Here is a 17,339-nt window from a genome sequence, read left to right as displayed (position 1 = left end):
GTAATTAAAACTGGCTTTTTATGGACATTTGATATAAAACAATGGGAACATTTCCCAATTGTTTTGCCATCTATTGTTACAGTAGGCATGACCATATGATGATCACAGATATGCTCTAAAAGTGTGAAAAAAGTATTTAACAGTTTAACACCCAGAGGGCGTGTTACCATTGTGGTCCTACTGTATGTATTCAGTTCATCAAGTGCATTGTGTTGTGTTTCTTTTCCAGAGACACTCAGACTAAGCCTTGGCCTGGGTGACGCAGAGTGGATGTTGTAAAGGAAGCGAGGAGGCAGCAGCCACCATGGAAGTGAAGGAACGCCGGCCCTACCGCTCGCTCACCGCCCGGCGGGACTCGGAGCGGCGATACACCAGCTCGTCCGCCGACAGCGAGGACGGAAAGGCCAACCAGAAGTCTTACAGCTCCAGCGAGACGCTCAAGGCCTTCGACCAGGACTCCAGGATGGCGTACGGCACCCGCGTCAAAGACATGGTGCATCACGAGGTGGATGAGTTCAGCAGGCAAGGTAAGGAGCAGTGGGAGAAAAAGTACTATTTGTTTTTTAAGTAAAAGTCTCAATTGTGCAATGTAGAAATACTGTTGCAAGTCCAGAATTATCTTTTTAATTGGGTACAAAAATTGTTGATTCAAAAGTATTGCTATGAAATGTACAATCCCACAATGCGTTGCATCGTGAGCTTGTAGATCTGCTACAGTGGTTACTGTATGTATCTACAAAGTAACTAGTAACCTTTTAAAGTTTTAAAATAATTGTAGTGGAGTAAAAGTATAATATTTGCTTCTGAGATGTAGTGGAGTAGAAGTAAAATTACTGAAAATTGGAACTACTCCAGTAAAGTACCAAAAATACCACAACATTGTACTTAAGCACAGTAGGTCTACTTAAGTAAATGTACTTACGTTACACCACTGGTAAGGAGCCACCATGCTGTAACAGCAAGGTCAACAATTATATCGCCACTTTTTCATTGATTAATAATCAGTACAGATTAATAATCAGTACATTAATTAATCATCTACATATAGAGATCGGTACAGTTCTCTATCGTGTTTGAGACTGGCTCTCCACTACATATTTCAATATGTACGGGAACTGACCCCACGGGGCAGTGGACGTGGATATCTCTTTAAGACACATCATCTATGGTGGCCCTGCCCTGATGCCAATCAGCGAGCTATTTAAGCCCCATCTGGGCATGGCCACTTCGATTTTTTGATTTCCACGAGAGCAGACGTTTCGTGTATCTCTGCAGTTTGGACACTTATTAAACAATATATATTTAGAACATACAGCTGCGTAGCAAACAGTCCGCTTACCAGTAACCAAGGGAAAGCGGCCGAGGTCGACGACTCATCTCAGGGCGCTGCGTATCTCCACTCTGTTAATAATAAAAGCAACAACAACAACCTGGGCGCCGAACCTGCTGGCAGAGGAAGCCCCAGTCTTGTCCCGTACGACCGATCCTTGGTGAAACCCGACCACATTGGGGGAAGCCTTGAGACGGCGTTCGGTGTGGGCACAAAGGGTCCAAGTGCGAAGCAGACCATGTTGGCAGAGCATTGGTTCCCTGGCCGCATAAGCGTGGTGATACCCCGAGCAAAACCGACCTCGTCGGTGGACCTCCCGGTTAACCACCGCTGCTAAACGCTGCGGCGGGGTAGATCCCTGAGTGAGCTGACCTAGTCGGCGGATCTCTGAGGCCACCTACTGTCGCTGATCGTTGCCGCCGCGGTCCGTCCAGACCACACAGCAGGCTCATGCTGCAAGGCAGACAGTACCACCTCCCGTGGGAGGACTGCTGACCTAATGTGCGAGGGATGAACGGTGCGAGCACCCTTCAGTAACTGGGTGATCTTTGTGTTGCCCTTTGTGAAAAACGTTCACAAAAATCCATCAAAGATTGCGGGGCCATAGCCTAAGCTTAGCTCACCCAGCTCTGCCAACCTGGGACATGTTAGGCTGAAGTGGAAACGACTGGCCTTTTTCCTCTAAAAACAGGCACCCATAGCCTCCCCAGCCTAAGCTGGAAGGACGAGACCATTCATACAGGAGGCCGGATCCTCATACCAGGGCCCCTGCGGAACATACACTGGTCATGGCCAACCTCTGTGGACATATGAGTTACCGATGGAACGTGGCGGCATCCGCTCCCCCTGTGGAAGTCGCTCCTGCGTGCTACTCAGCGGTAGGGTCACCGGCACCTTGACTAGTTAGGTCAGCCGGGCATCTGACGGGCTGGCTTGAGTGGCCCTTCACCCCGGTGGTCACTGGCCTAGCATTGTGCTGGGCCAGCTGAGCCTAGGCGGCGTCTTGCGCCTAGGCCACGAGTATTACTTACTTCTGCTTCTGCTACTTGGGTCTGCTTATTTCCTCGTGGTGTGTCTTAGAGTGTTCCCGTGCATATTGAAATATGTAGTGGAGAGCCAGTCTCGAACACGATAGAGAACGGAGGGTTACACGGGTAACCCAAGTTCTCTGAGTGGAGAGTCTGGCTCTCCACGAAAGAGCCGCTCCGAAATTCGTGTCAATCAAGAGTTAATCGAAGTGGCCATGCCCAGATGGGGCTTAAATAGCCCGCTGATTGGCATCAGGGCAGGGCCACCATAGATGATGTGTCTTAAAGAGATATCCACGTCCACTGTCCCGTGGGGTCAGTTCCCGTACATATTGAAATATGTAGTGGAGAGCCAGTCTCTCCACTCAGAGAACCTGGGTTACCCGTGTAACCCTCCGTTATACAATAATGCTAAAAGAATGACACAAAAAGCCTCTGCTATTCAGGAACTGGAAAGAAGAACCTGTGTTCCAAGTGGATCCAATGTAGTTATAATTTAGACACGAGGCTAAATTTAGGCTAAATCACTTATTTTGATAGCTCAGAGGAAAATCTACACATCTGTCTTTCTTTCATAATGACCAGAGACGTTGCACAGTGTTTTGTCCCAAATGGGCTTCTGTAACAAGACGAAGGAGCAAGACTTAGCGTGTGTGCTCTGTGCTGCGGTCCACTCTGAATGTGTAATAATAATACTAATATTAATATATAATAAAGTGCTGGTCCGGAATTCTCAGTTAAGAGTTTTAGTAGCAACATTAAATTAGCCAATCTACCAGATCACAACATGTATGTGGGCTGTATCAAGTGTGTTGATCAAAAACATTATCAAAACCATTATTCACCAGGTTGATAATGCAATGTGATGCATTGTCATCTTGTAGATCTGCAATTTCCATTGACCTTTCCGCCTATAATGATTTGCCCGAAATAGGGATGTCATGCAGTTTAAAAGTGGCTAAATTAAATTCTAAGCTTTATTATTCTAATTAGCAGTCTAATAACACATAAAAGCAAATGGTGGGTTTCACTGGCACTGGGTGATCACGCCAGCCTTGGAAAAGGGTTAGGTGATCATGTGCCCAAAAGGTCACCCCTGTATTATTAGGCCATATGGTCCCCCAATTGTTTTAATCTCCGATCTACACCCCAATCTACACTGTTGATTTAACTCTGAGAGTGTACAAATGGCCGCCACAGACTAAGTTTAAGAGAAAGGCTTATTCAATCTATCGTTTAAACCTTCAAACATGGTTTATAGACCAGAGAGGTAGCTGATAAAACAAGTCAATTTGAAATATGAAGCCAAACATATAGCCTATATAAGTACATATACACTTACATACACTTATACAGGTGGCATGCCAACAATGATTTTTAACCGAATGCATGCCAAGAACGTGGGATTCTGTTCTATTCTCCACCCCCCGCCTGTGCCAGAACGTAAACAAGTCTTTCTTTAATTTAATTTAATCCAGTAATTAAAAATTATATATATTTTTTTCTGTTTTATTTTACTCACATGTTAGACACACGGATCCGACGTATTATTCCTTTTTCTGCTCAAAATGAGCTAAAATCCAGTGTTTGGAAGGTTATTATTTGCTGTTCTTACATTGCGTGGACGAAAACATCTCCATTGTGGTTCCTCCGCTACACTGAAGACACACACACAGTGGGCTGTACCAAGTATATGAGGTTTAAGTGTAGTTAATGTTGATGGTTCTTAATTTGGGTTCCAGTTGAGAGCCACTGACCTACATTAGAGTAATTTAACAGTACACTCTGATGGTTAAAGACCAGACATTGCTTTCAGCATGTGGCTAGTGTCCCTGCCCTTTTTTCAATGCAAAATAAGCTTGACATCTATTTAATGAGGAGTCCCTTGTTAAATGAGACACTGTCACTGTGTAGGGCACCATTAGTAGAGGTGGGTCCCTGGATTGGACTTGTTGTCACACAGATATTGAAAGCTGGCTGTTTATAAGCCATACACACTTAGAACTCTTAAACATTTAAGCCTTAATTCACTGCACGACAAATAGTGAACATTATATTGATCATCAAGATTAGAATGACATGTCAAATTAAATGTCCCGGGCCCCGGCACAGTATATAGCTGCTGTCGATCAGAAACCTATTTTCTCTCGAAACGACACGTTTTTAGCTATTTTTCTTCACCCAACAGAGACACTATGGAGCCTGTACTGTCATTTTGTAGCTGCAAAACCAATGAGGGGAGGCAGGAATAAATATGAATACAATTAATATAGTATCATATGTATTGTAATAACTTCAATTGGAGACTACTAAACCATTAACAAATACCTGACACGTTCAAATTACATAGTAGATGGTCAGTATGCTCTGACTGAACAACACGCCACACGCGCACGCACCTTCTCTCTCTCACTCTCTCTTTCTCTCTCTCTCTCTCTCTCTCACTCTCACTCTCACACACACACGCACGCACGCACGCACACACACGCACGCACGCACGCACGCACGCACGCACACACACACACACACAGGACTGTGACTGAGCTTCCACTTGAAGAAAGTAATTTCAACTCCAAATCTTCCCCAAGCATCGGGGAAGTGTTGCGATAAAACTTAGTCACTCTATGCAATTGCAATCTCCCTCTTGCAGTTGCAAAGTAGAATACTTGTGAATTCATAACACGTTCTATATGATGTCTAGCATGGTTCAAACTGTGGCTTTTAAAGCACAGTAAAAGTATTAAGTCAGTAAAAGTAGACAACATATAGTTAATGTATGTTTTGCATTACATGTTCTTTAATCCCTGGCGGAGTCTTACTATAAAGAAATCACACTTCACTGCTCAGTGAGGGCAGTATTTATATCAGCCAGGTGACATCTTATGCTGTCATTTACTGCCCCGAACACACATTAAAGTCCATAGACTTGGCTAGGAATGGGGAGTTTATAATTAGGCTCTAAACAAACATGAATTGCTTTTGACTGAATATTCCGTCATTTAAAATCCAACCGCTGTCTGCTTCTGACGGAATTCTCTGTCATTTAATGTACTTTATCGATATGAAACTGTCTCGCTGAAAAGCAACACTCAACACTGACCCGGTTGCTGGGCAACACCTTCGTCACCCATAGCACCAGGAGTTTTGCGCACGGCCCCATAGAGTTCCCCATAGAGCTCCCATTCAAAGTAGGATCTTCCTTGACTCGTATCTCTGAAACTACGAATGCTGTCCGTGGTGGTGATGATCCATCCGAGGTTCGAATGTGATTAGTGATTTTTTATCGCATCACTCCCGACTCCCGTTTCTGGCGAAAGATAAACAGCGTGAGCTACTGCTAACACAAGTAGCTTACTACTATCTTACTATGGAGGTCTGCGAGCAAGTAACCCGAATGTGAAAACATGGTAATCTGCTGTATTCTGCGTGGCACAGCTAACTGGCCTCTGTCGCTAGGGATGTTGTGTGTGTCTAAGTGGGTATGAGGATGTGAATGGTTTCAGAGACTGTTTCAGGTATGAAGGGCAGTTGAAGTGGATGCATTTAAAAAGGAATAGGTACCAGTGGTGTTGCCTTCTAGCCTTAGGCTGCAGCCAGTCAAGTGAGCTGTACAATTGGCAGTGGTGGGTTCTGTATGGGCATCTAAGAACAAATCTGCACAAGGAGTTACATAATACATTAAGTGGCTTGAGGTGAGTGTCAGTGGTGTTTTGGTATACAATGTCGACATAGTCTACAATGGGGAGTAATACTTGATGATTCTTTTCCTCACTTCAAAGGAGAAACAGTTGATGGATGGGTAGAGTGAGCACAGGCTGCCATAGGTTTTTTTAACGGTTAGATCAATATGGTGTTTAAAAGAAAGTTCCGGATCCATTGTGACACCGAGGTATTTGAATGAGTCCACTTTTTCAAGGTAAGAACCGTCATCAAAGTTGATCAATAAATCGGAGGAGCTTTGGACATTGCGTGAGTGGCCGAACAACATGGCCTATGACATAATTTTGGAAAGCCATGCATTGGAGGGGCTAGCATGTACCCCTCAAAAAAGGGTATACTCAATGTCTCTCTACTTTGAACTCATAGCATTGTAGGGTTTGAGAGAGTGGGGGGGAGAAGTCCCTGCGACATACTAGCATCATGGACACACAGGAGATAGGCTTCTGTTTGTTCCCAAGGCGATACATACCAGCATTCAAGCTCAGGTCTCCCGCATGGGAGATTCAAATTGTACCAGTGAGCTACAGCACATACAGATTGGCCAAAATAACGTTCACCAAAAAATGGAGCGTAAACCTGGCGAAACCCCAAAGCCCAATGGGAGCTTCGTCTTTGTTTGGAAGATAGATGTTTGGTTTCCCATGCAGGAGACCTGGGGTTTGAATGTGAAGCATGGATCACATTGCAGATGTCATTTCTTTCCACCATGTGTTTGTCGCACACTGCAGGAACCGACTTCTCCCTCAGAGACCTCGGCTTTGGCGAGGCCCTCCCTTCCCATGTGGCCACATACAGGAGCGACCTGGGAATGCCTCACCGCGAGTATTCGGTGAGCGTCGGGTCAGACGCAGACACGGAGACAGACGGCATCATGTCGCCGGAGCACGCCGTCCGGTTATGGGGCCGCAGCAACACCAAGTCGGGCCGCAGTTCCTGCCTGTCCAGCAGGGCCAACTCCAACTTGACCCTCACCGACACCGAACACGAGAACACGGAGAACGGTAAGGACTATGCAGTGTGGTGCCTTCGCCTGAGTCTTGTCTTTTTCAGGATCCTCTGCTAGCTGCTGATAATAAGCATACCGTTTGCTAACATGCTAAACCGTGGCCATCTGTGGTTTATCTAGGAAAGGAGTTGTGTTTGCTTCTGCAGAGTAACCTGCCATGTCTTTGAGACTATAACAGACAAAGGCTGTGGTGAATTAGATGAGCAGGTACCCATTTTAGGCATAGTATGAATCATATCTTCTCCCTATCTCTTTCTAATTGCCTTGATGAGTTTTCGAGCCTCGAGATATAACTATTTTATTCTGACAAAAGGTGACAAAGCATATCTACTTCTATATTCAGTGGAAACTTAGAGAGAACAGCTTATTATTCAGGCTAGAGGAAAAAAACACGTAGCATTTTAGGAGCAACACTAGTACATGGAAATTGGGGCGTAATACCTTTGCCTCTACTGTACATCAAATACAAAGCAGTCTAGCAGTCTGAGCACTACAGGGATCTCTTTTTGATGGGAGATATCTTTGTAGGCTACCCTATGCGCTCCTATCACAGAATATTAGCACTGAGTTTGGGAAGAATTTAAGAAAATGAGACCTGTAGCAAACCAAGACTTATGATTTTCACATTTTTAAGTAGAACAGATTCTGTGTTGGGGTAAGGGACTGAGCAGTGATCATAGAGCGCTGGGGGACCCGGTCAACTAAGTATAATAGGGTTCAAGTGTATGTATTTCACAGTATTAACCACATACCTTACTTTCTGCATAAATTGAAAACCATGTGGTAAGCTGAAAACAACATTGAGATCTGGCTTGGAACCCAAACCCATTTTGGACACATTTCTGGGTGTTTATGTAGGCTCGGGGATCGTTTGGTTTTGCCTGAAGGCTGTCGTGAAATGATGACGCAGTGTTGTTGTGCGTCAGTTTGTATTGTGGAGGAGGCTTGAATAAATGGAGCTACCGGTGGCATTCCAATGAGACAACTCCTTGTCATCTGTCCTTATAAAGAGAGTCTAAAGCCTGCATATTCTTCTAGCTGCAGCCAGCGCTACATTGGTGGCAGCAGTGGGAAACATTAGGCGCTACATTAGGACTACAAACAGTAACAATGCATTGTTGCAGTGTTTATCTGTGTCGTGTGGATGCGGCCTCTTGGCAAGGCCTCGGCAGGTGGCTCATGGTGACATCTTGGAGAAAGGGGGTCGGGGTTGGGGGGGGGGGGGGGGGTCGGTAGGTTGGCAGCTTTACTGGCTCCTTTGTCATGTGACTTGGTGTTTCTAATTTGGGCCCCAGGGGCCCAATGCAGCATAGAAGGTCACGTCCGCTCTGGGAATATGTCACAATGAGACATGTCAAGTGTAAGGCCCTGCATTAAAGCTCATGTGGACAGAGCAGGGAGAGAAAAAAGCCAGAAAATAATAGCTTTGTTGGAGGTATTGTCATTCAAATTGTATAGACCATTGTTAGTGCACAGTCATGATTTTAAGGAATTGTGTTTGAAAGAGGAAATGCTTTTTTAACCGTCGGCTTAGTTTTCCTCAGCCATTCTCTGACCTGCAGTGTAATAATTACTTGGAAACCAAATTTGCTGCTAAACAAGAAACGCTTTTGGCAAGAAAAGACAGAACAGTGTTTATGCAAACACAGGCCTTGATCATTTAGCCTTTTAGCTTTTTATTTTATTTTTCTCCATTTTTTGGAGGGGGGGCTACAAATCGGAGCTCCCCTCTGTTGCAGTCGAAAGTGAAGCCCAAATCATGCATATTCACTGGCAGAGTTACGACACCGTTACACCCAGCATCCTTCAGAGATAGAGGAACTCATCACGGACCCAGCGGCAAAAGATTCTAATTGCCCCTGCAGGCCCTGCGGCCTCCACACGCATGCCATTGTGAATAGTTTTGCATTTCAGAGTGTGTCACATTATGTATTAGCTTCTTATTATAACTGACAGAAATGGCTGTTGGAAGTGGATGACTCGGGCAGAGAACACTGCACCCCGCATCTGCTTGATCGGATCTGAGTGGCAACGGGGACGTGGTTTTGGTTGCCGTTGTACATAATTAAAGAGGATCTCCCTGGATGGGTGTTTTCGGGGTATGTGTACTTATTGGCACACACACACGGCACTGCTCATTTCATGTGCTTCAAGTCTCTCTGGATTAGACCATGAACTGAACATTGTCGCTGTCGGCCAGAAACCTCTTTATCTCCACATTCTGATCACACTACAGTGTCACACTACAGCATCAAAAGTAGTGAAATGGTTATGTGTCTATGAATATCTAACCGCAGAAAGGTATTAACAAGAGCTTGTGACTAAATACATTGTATCCATTGGAACACGGGTTCCTTTTTCCATTTCCTGAAAAGTAGTGCTTTTGGACATGCAAGCTTTCTGCCCAACAGCGACGGAGTGTTAAAACAAGCCACAGTGGGCTAGGCTGTGTCTGTGGAAATACCAACCCCCCACAATGCTTGTCTTTTTATTCCAGGCGTCCAAGCAGAAAAAGCACTTGCATTCAGCATTTAATTCAGTAATGGCTAATAACATACAATTTATATATGGCAAGTTAATTAAAATCCATCGAGCTGCCTTTCTTGTGTGTGCTTTAATCTCTTTAAATCAACAAACCATTTACTTTTCTGCTTTAATATATTCAAGCCGCCGGGTACTTCTCCCCTCTGCACATGTGACTCCGTTGACCAGGCTGCTAATGCATGCGTGCATGCAAATGAGGAATCGTTTTTGAAACAATAATTTCTCCAGATGTTTCACTAATCACTGGTGTACTGTACTGGCGTGCCTTTTACAACAGACCTTCAGGGTGCGTGGCACATTGACGCCTGGTACGTTTCTGACTCACAACGTGCTATTGTTTCATTCCTTTAACACGTTGACTGCGTTAAAAATTAGTCTTTAACTCCAGTTCCCTGCCGATGTTTTCACTAACCTTTGAAGAACCATGCATCCGTTTCATGAATAGCCTCCTTAAAATATTGTGATCACTTGTAATAAATATCCCGTGGACTCGACAACAAAGAGCAACGAGGAACAGCAGCGCAGGGATGCGACCATTACGATTCATAGACTAACATTGCAACTCAGTCTCCCAGAAGCCCTAGCAAGCCAGTGTGACTCATCGATTTCTATTGAATAAAACATATAAAACAAAAGGCAGGAATAGCGTGTTCCGCACGAAAAGGCAATCGGAAAATAGTCGGGAATAGCGTGATCCGCAGGGAATGTGTTAATACATGAAATTGCATTGCCATGCATTGAACATTCTTGTTCTCTCAGTGGCATTTTGCCATTTCTGTGTGTCTGTGTGTGTGTGTGTGTGTGTGTGTGTGTGTGTGTGTGTGTGTGTGTGTGTGTGTGTGTGTGTGTGTGTGTGTGTGCGTGTGCGTGTGCGTGCGTGGGCAGGTGAGTCTGGACAGGTGAGTCTGTGGGCAGGTGATCGTCTGTAGGCATGTGCGTGTGTTTTTCTTCATATAGGAAGAAGAACACATGCGATCTATATTTGTATGCGTGTTCATGCTCAGTGGGACATTCATGGAATGTGTGTGTGTGTGTGTGTGTGTGTGTGTCACAGACTAGTGGTGCATACGCATGCACCTATCAACCACCACACACACTGCTTCTGGTCCCTCGGGGGGACCTCCCTCGGGGTGTTTCTTCTAGCTGCTGAGTCACAGCTCTCGTCTGTGCATAGGCTGCTCAGCGCAGCACGCAGCCCAGCCCGCAGGGTGCAGGAGACGGGGCGCTAGAGCTGTCTGCTTTCTCCCCTGCGGCTTTCAGATGTGTACTGCCATCGGTGGTGGGGAAATACTGCAATGTAGAAGTACTCCGTTACAAGTAAAAAAAGTATTGGCATCAATATGCAGAATGTACAGTTTTCAAGATTTCAAAATCTTTTGTAGGCTCAACATTGTGAGCTTTTCAAATGGCCAAAATGTGCAGGGCTGAAGTGGTTAATGTATGTTTTGTAATAATTATCTAAATCTACAAAGTAACTATAGTAACTAAAGTTGTCAAATAATTGTAGTGGAGTAAAAGCACAATATTTGCCTCTGAGATGTAGTGGAGTAGAAGCAAAGGTACTGACAATTTGACATACTCAAGTAAAGTACAAATACAAATACATTTTACCTAAGTACAGTATTTAGTTACTTTCCACCACTGCTTGTGAGGAACCCGCCTCACAAGGCTCTCTCATATCACATCTCCTTCCCATTAAGACCTGAGGCCGATGCCTCTGCCTACTGCCTTCTAAAGCAGTAGTTCTCACATTTTCAAGATTATTTGTGTTATTTCTGTATATAGGTATTTCGGTATAGAGAGAAAAAGGTGGAGACCAGGTTCAGACCCCTGGGGGACCCCGGTCAATGAAGTATAACGGGTTTAAGTGGTTCTAACCCTAACCATGAGAAACTGCAGTGCTGCTGCTGATGTGCTGGAAGAACACTAGCGAGGAGCGGTCTCACTGCTATTCACGTGTGCCGCCCGCAACCTGCCGAGATTAATAATGCAGCGCTGGGGCCTGCACATGGACTTAGGCCGCTGCGCTTTAGACAAAACGACAAAATGGAATTAGTTTCAGAGAGCTCTCTGTCAGGGGTTTGCTGTACGGCTGCGCACTCGCTCTTAGCCAATCGCACCTCGCAGGAGATCTGCACACACTATCGATCGTGGGAGATATATTTAGCTGTACTCTGATCTTGCTCTAACGTCGGCTTTGAGGATGTAAGATGGTCCCTTCACGACACGTTAGTAGTCCGATATTACAAGCAAAGCAATCCTATTCGGAGTCATCGTGTGGTCTCTTTCATTTTTGAAACAATGTCTTCTATTAAATATGAGCGCTTATGAGCCAACCATGTGTGCAGCATTTATTTTTATTTTTATGATCAGCACTTTATTTGGATTTTTTACAAATAGATAGAAAAAACAAACACAAGCAACAACAAACAACAACAACAGAATACATATGCATGGACGTATGAGCACAAAAACATACTATAAAACAAGGATAGACAAGATAAACATAGAAAAATATAACATACATTTAAATCTTAAATTAGTTTACACGACCAAACACGCAGCATCATCAACCGTATCATATGTATACTAAGACCCGTGTGTGCAGCATTGATAGGTGTGATGTTTCATGTGGGTCTTCTCATGATCCATTTCGGTTTCCATATATTACTGTTGCTTACTCATTTTGGAGGATATCATAGGCATTGGGCAAACGTAGAGATTGTGAAGGAAATATTACAGGGGGAGTTGCTCCACTACCTCTTCATCTTTTTTTTCTTACTTTGCCCCCGTGTCAGCTGACTGCAGCTCACAAGCAACGTGTGAATTTAGCAGAATGTCCAACTACTATTTAATTGCTTCATTTTAAAAAACAGTAATGGACAGTAATTGCCTATTGGGGTGGATTTCATTTGAGCAGAGTCGTCATCATGCTAGCGTTTTGCACAGAGACTATAATTATGTTTTCTTACAGTAATACACATTTTTTGACAGGACCACATTGTGTGCAGTAAGAATGATAATGACTTGGTTTTGGCTGTAAGAGGTATAAGAGTAGCACCGTGTTTAATTAAGAATAATTCTGTAGATGTTCTACTTGGGCTCGCTCTATTGAAATAGTGACATGATAGTTTACATGACAGTCGATACTGATCATGAAGTTTAAATACTAACTCTGGTGAAAATTTGCTACCACTCAAATCTGATTGATGCGCACGCACGCACGTACGCACACACACAATGTTAATGCCGCGGGCCAATGGGGCATCCATCCCCTGGATGAGTCGATCACGAATGCACAGTCTGCAACATATCACAGTCAAACTTTGCAAATGTTTTAAAAAGGCTAGAATTGAAAATCATCTTTGTAACAAGCTAACCCTAGACAAGGCCGGAATTATCCTTGAAGCTGATGAAAGATTTAGTTGCTTTTTCTTTTTTATCTCTGAGATGCAACGTGATCTTGCACAACACCAGAATGTCTAATCTAGGAGACTATCTGGAACCCCTTTCCTTCTGATTCCAGAAAGTACAGTCTCTTGTGATACATTCTAAAGATTGTCAGTGCCTTTAACACTATATGTAATCCACTGGACAGAATAGATCTTTCTGTAAGAAACATAAAAATGCATCCATTCACTAATGGTTTGGAGAGCCACGTAAAATAAAAGATTTGAAGATGAGTGATGGTATAGTTTCTCAATTCAGTTACGATTCCCCCCCCCCCCCCCCCCCCCTCCTGCATGATTAAACAGAAGCCATCAATCAGCATTTTAACCTTCAAGGCACGTAGCGGCTAATGTGCTGATGTGATCATGCTTTTAGCTGGGGTAGGAACATTATGTATTGATGTGCAGTTGTCAGATGAAAGTGGCTAGACTGCATGCCTCGTTTCAGCAATAGGGTTCATCTCCATTGTTAACATGAATCAGTCTGCAGCAGCATTCTTTTATACATAATTTAATATGAATGTGGGTTGTGTGTTGGTGTGAGATGTTGCTTCAAGGTGTTGTGAGAAAATGTCACATTATGACATTACACAGCACTTATTACATTATGAAATGTAATAAGCTTGCTCCCAGCCAAAAGTGTGAACCCACATATTGAGGATGGTTCCAGTTGTTCCCATGCCACCTATATCAGCTGTCACGTGCAATGTGTCAACACTTAGTCACCTTTGAACTGCTGAAAGACGGGGGTTAAGGGCTCTGCGGGTGGAGGGGAGGCTTGGTAACTGGAGTCTTTGAAGGTAGTGCGGTTGGCTGTCTGTAAGGGAATGAGTGGTCCTCTGAGAAATGCTACCTGTACGTCTGCAGCCAAACCAATGACCTAAAGGTTGTGCTGTGTTGGAGGAAAGGCTATTCTCTGTGAAGTTTCTCAGCCGGAGAGTTGATTACTTCAGGCTGCAGCCCAACCGATGCCTGGTTTTGGAGTCTGATGATCATCTCGATTTAGGAGAGTCCTAGACCACTGATTATCAATGTTTTGACCCATATTTTGTGTGTGTGTGTGTGTGTGTGTGTGTGTGTGTGTGTGTGTGTGTGTGTGTGTGTGTGTGTGTGTGTGTGTGTGTGTGTGTGTGTGTGTGTGTGTGTGTGCGTGCGTGCGTGCGTGCGTGCGTGCGTGCGTGCGTGCGTGCGTGCGTGCGTGCGTGCGTGCGTGCGTGCGTGCGTGCGTGCGTGCAGTGGCATTTCTTCACAGAGAAATTTGTGTGCACACTGCACACTGCACACTGCACATTGCACACTGCACATTGCACACTGCACACTGCACATTGCACACTGCACATTGCACACTGCACATTGCACACTGCACACTGCACATTGCACACTGCACATTGCACACTGCACACTGCACATTGCACACTGCACATTGCACACTGCACATTGCACACTGCACATTGCACACTGCACACTGCACATTGCACACTGCACACTGCACACTGCACATCTCAAAGCCTATATTTAGACCAGGTGCTGGATGTCGGGCATCAAGGCAAACATCAAAGAGGAGCAAAAACATCCGCACACTAGTTTCTAGAGCTCCGAGACTTACTTTATTAAGAGGTAACAATTGCAACGTGTTACCGATGTCGTCCAAAAAGTCTAAAATCAACCTGGCTCTACTTCAGATGGCCAGTGTTGCAAAGTCTTCGATGACTTCTTCTTCTTCATTCCTATTATGTTCTGTTTTTGTTGACTCTGGTCATTCAGTATCTAACTAGCTGCCACGCAGACGGATGGCCATTCCTGAGAAAAGGCCCCCGCTGGCACTCAGTTATTCCTGCCACGGCCGCTGCATTGTGCCATTTTAATTACTCGCAGTGGACTGAAAACGGCTTTACGTAAACCTCCCCAAAAAATGTAGCAATGTTTATTCGGTTCCAAATAAGTGGCTGCTGCACCATCTAATATACAGAGCATCATTATAAAGCACTGATGACAGATTGACGTTAATCAAATACAATGTGTTGTTTAAGTCCTATATTCCAGTCCCTACATCCACAAAGTAATATCAATGTTTTGTCCATAAACACCATGCACAGTATACTCTTCTAAAACGTATGCTAGTCTTCTGATACCAGGCGATGATATAATGATATTTCATTTACAGTCATATTTTGATTGCTTCAATTAATGTTGCATAACTGTTTTATACTGTACTGTACTGTACTGTACTGTACTGTACTGTACTGTACTGTACTGTACTGTACTGTACTGTACTGTACTGTACTGTACTGTACTGTTTACATTATCGCTTTACTAACCTGTAGCTGTACATTAACAATTATTCATTGATTATTTTATATATATACAGATCAGTGGTTCTCAAACCTTTTAATTTCAAGGACCGGGTCGACCCCCATAACTCTGAGAGTGTACAAATGGAACCAAATAAACCCATTTGGTTCCATTTGTACACTCTTAAGAGTTGTAAGGGTCCATTTGGAACCCCCTCGAGGAACCCAGATGGTCCCTGGAGCATGGACCCCACTTTGAGAACCACTGTCCTAGATGTGTTTAAATTGCACACTGGTATCGGATCGGTACTTGGTATGGACCGATACGCAAACCGGAATCGGTATCGGGAAGGAAGCAATGGTATCGGTACATCTCTAGGCGATATTCAAGGAGCCACGAGTAGACTGCTGTGCTTGATACAGGAAGGAACCTTCATGTTACAGCTTAAAAAGAACGGACACAGTAATAGTGCTGTGCCGCCGGCTGCTGCCACGCCCTCCCGAAGTGGACACGCTGATTTTCTTTTGATACGCGCTCCAACATTTAAGATGCATTTTAATTTCCTCTCGTCCTTTGAACCGCCATCTCCCCGGAGTCCTGCTACCGCTGTACTAGGAACTCGCTCGGAGTGGAGTGAAATCAGACTTCCAATTAAGACGACACGTTTCCTGTATTACAGGGGCTGGATTCATTAGGGCATGTTTTACAGCAGTGTGGTAGCACCGCAGGGATGGGGTTTCTCAAAGTGACCTTGGAGGAACAATGACCAAGACTGCATATACAGGGCGCGCACACAAACACACGCACCCACACATGCAAGCACGCGCACACACAGGCTGGTCACTTGTAATATTGATACAATTGGAAAATGCTTTGATAGAAAAATCTATGAATATATTCAAATATGCACATTAATGGCTCTCTGAGGTCTGCATGTGTCCGATAATTTAATTATAATAAACATTCCCGCCTTTGAACAACAAAGAGCATGTGCAATTCCCCCTAGGATACTGAAGGGAAGACTTTGTGTCCTTCATGACACAATACACTCAATAGGGTCAATTAGCACTTTCTGCTGTATAGCGTGTTTATTGTGGCCTGCACGCTGTTTTCTATTATTAGAGATATTTCAGATATCTAATTGTGTTTTAATAATAATAATATCTCAAATTTATACACCACTTTTCTGAGTACCCAAAGGCGCTTTACATGGGGGGCATGGGGAAACAACAAATAAAAACAACTTGAATAAAATCAATAAAAAGAGTTAGCTGGGGAAAAGCAATATTATTATATTATTACGTATGTGGTAACAGATACGAGATGACTTAAACATTTATGTTTTGGGGAGGTTGCGGTCAGTTCTTCTAACACCTCAATTTTCTCCAATCAGAATGATGTTGAAGGCATCGGATCCGTTTTGGACGTGCAATTTTCATGTGCGTGTTGAGTTGAAATCCACATGCTTCAGTGCACTACTACTGCGGTAGTCAAATCTGACTGACCCGACATCCCACAATGTTGAACTTCCTGAGCCACTTTCATAAACCAACCCAATTACAACACTCTGCGAAGACTTAGCTTCAGCCAAGCGTACAGTAGATGGATGTGATTTGTCTGTGCACCGTTCAGTCCATGTGGGTAAGGAAGGGGCGAGGAGAGATCTTTCTTACACTATACTGTAGTTAAAACCTCTAGTCTTATTGAAACAGACTTACAAAGTTAGTCTGAATACTTTTTTTCAGTCTACACTAAATCTCTCAAAAGAGCCGATCTATACTGTACAAGCTCAAACCGTGTCTCATTGCAATGTTCATTGATTTGATACTTTAATAACAATATAGTACAGTGGTACGATTATACAATGATGCTAAAAGGATACCACAAAAAGCCCTAAGGGCTTAAGTGTTTCCATTGTGGTCTTCAATTCATCAAGACATTTAAAAGCATTTTTTGGGCTTTGGTTATTC

General features: G+C 44.0%; 1 protein-coding gene across 2 annotated transcripts in view; it reads left to right on the top strand.

Moving 5' to 3' along the window:
* Window positions 1-304: 304 nt before the first annotated feature.
* Window positions 305-17,339, top strand: part of tenm4 (teneurin transmembrane protein 4) — a gene marked incomplete at its 5' end in the record, with an annotated part of 244,856 nt that continues 227,821 nt past the window's right edge. For both annotated transcript variants that reach the window (XM_079513576.1, XM_079513575.1), the window contains 2 exons: window positions 305-527; window positions 6,807-7,079. In XM_079513576.1, coding sequence (XP_079369702.1) covers window positions 305-527; window positions 6,807-7,079 — 496 coding nt within the window. The remainder of the gene's footprint in view (window positions 528-6,806; window positions 7,080-17,339) is intronic.

The sequence above is a fragment of the Electrona antarctica genome, assembly GCF_951216825.1.
Source record: "Electrona antarctica genome assembly, chromosome: 11".
In the NCBI taxonomy this organism is placed as follows: domain Eukaryota; kingdom Metazoa; phylum Chordata; class Actinopteri; order Myctophiformes; family Myctophidae; genus Electrona; species Electrona antarctica.
Note: the sequence above shows the minus strand (reverse complement) of the source record. Positions and strands in the feature narration are given on the sequence as shown.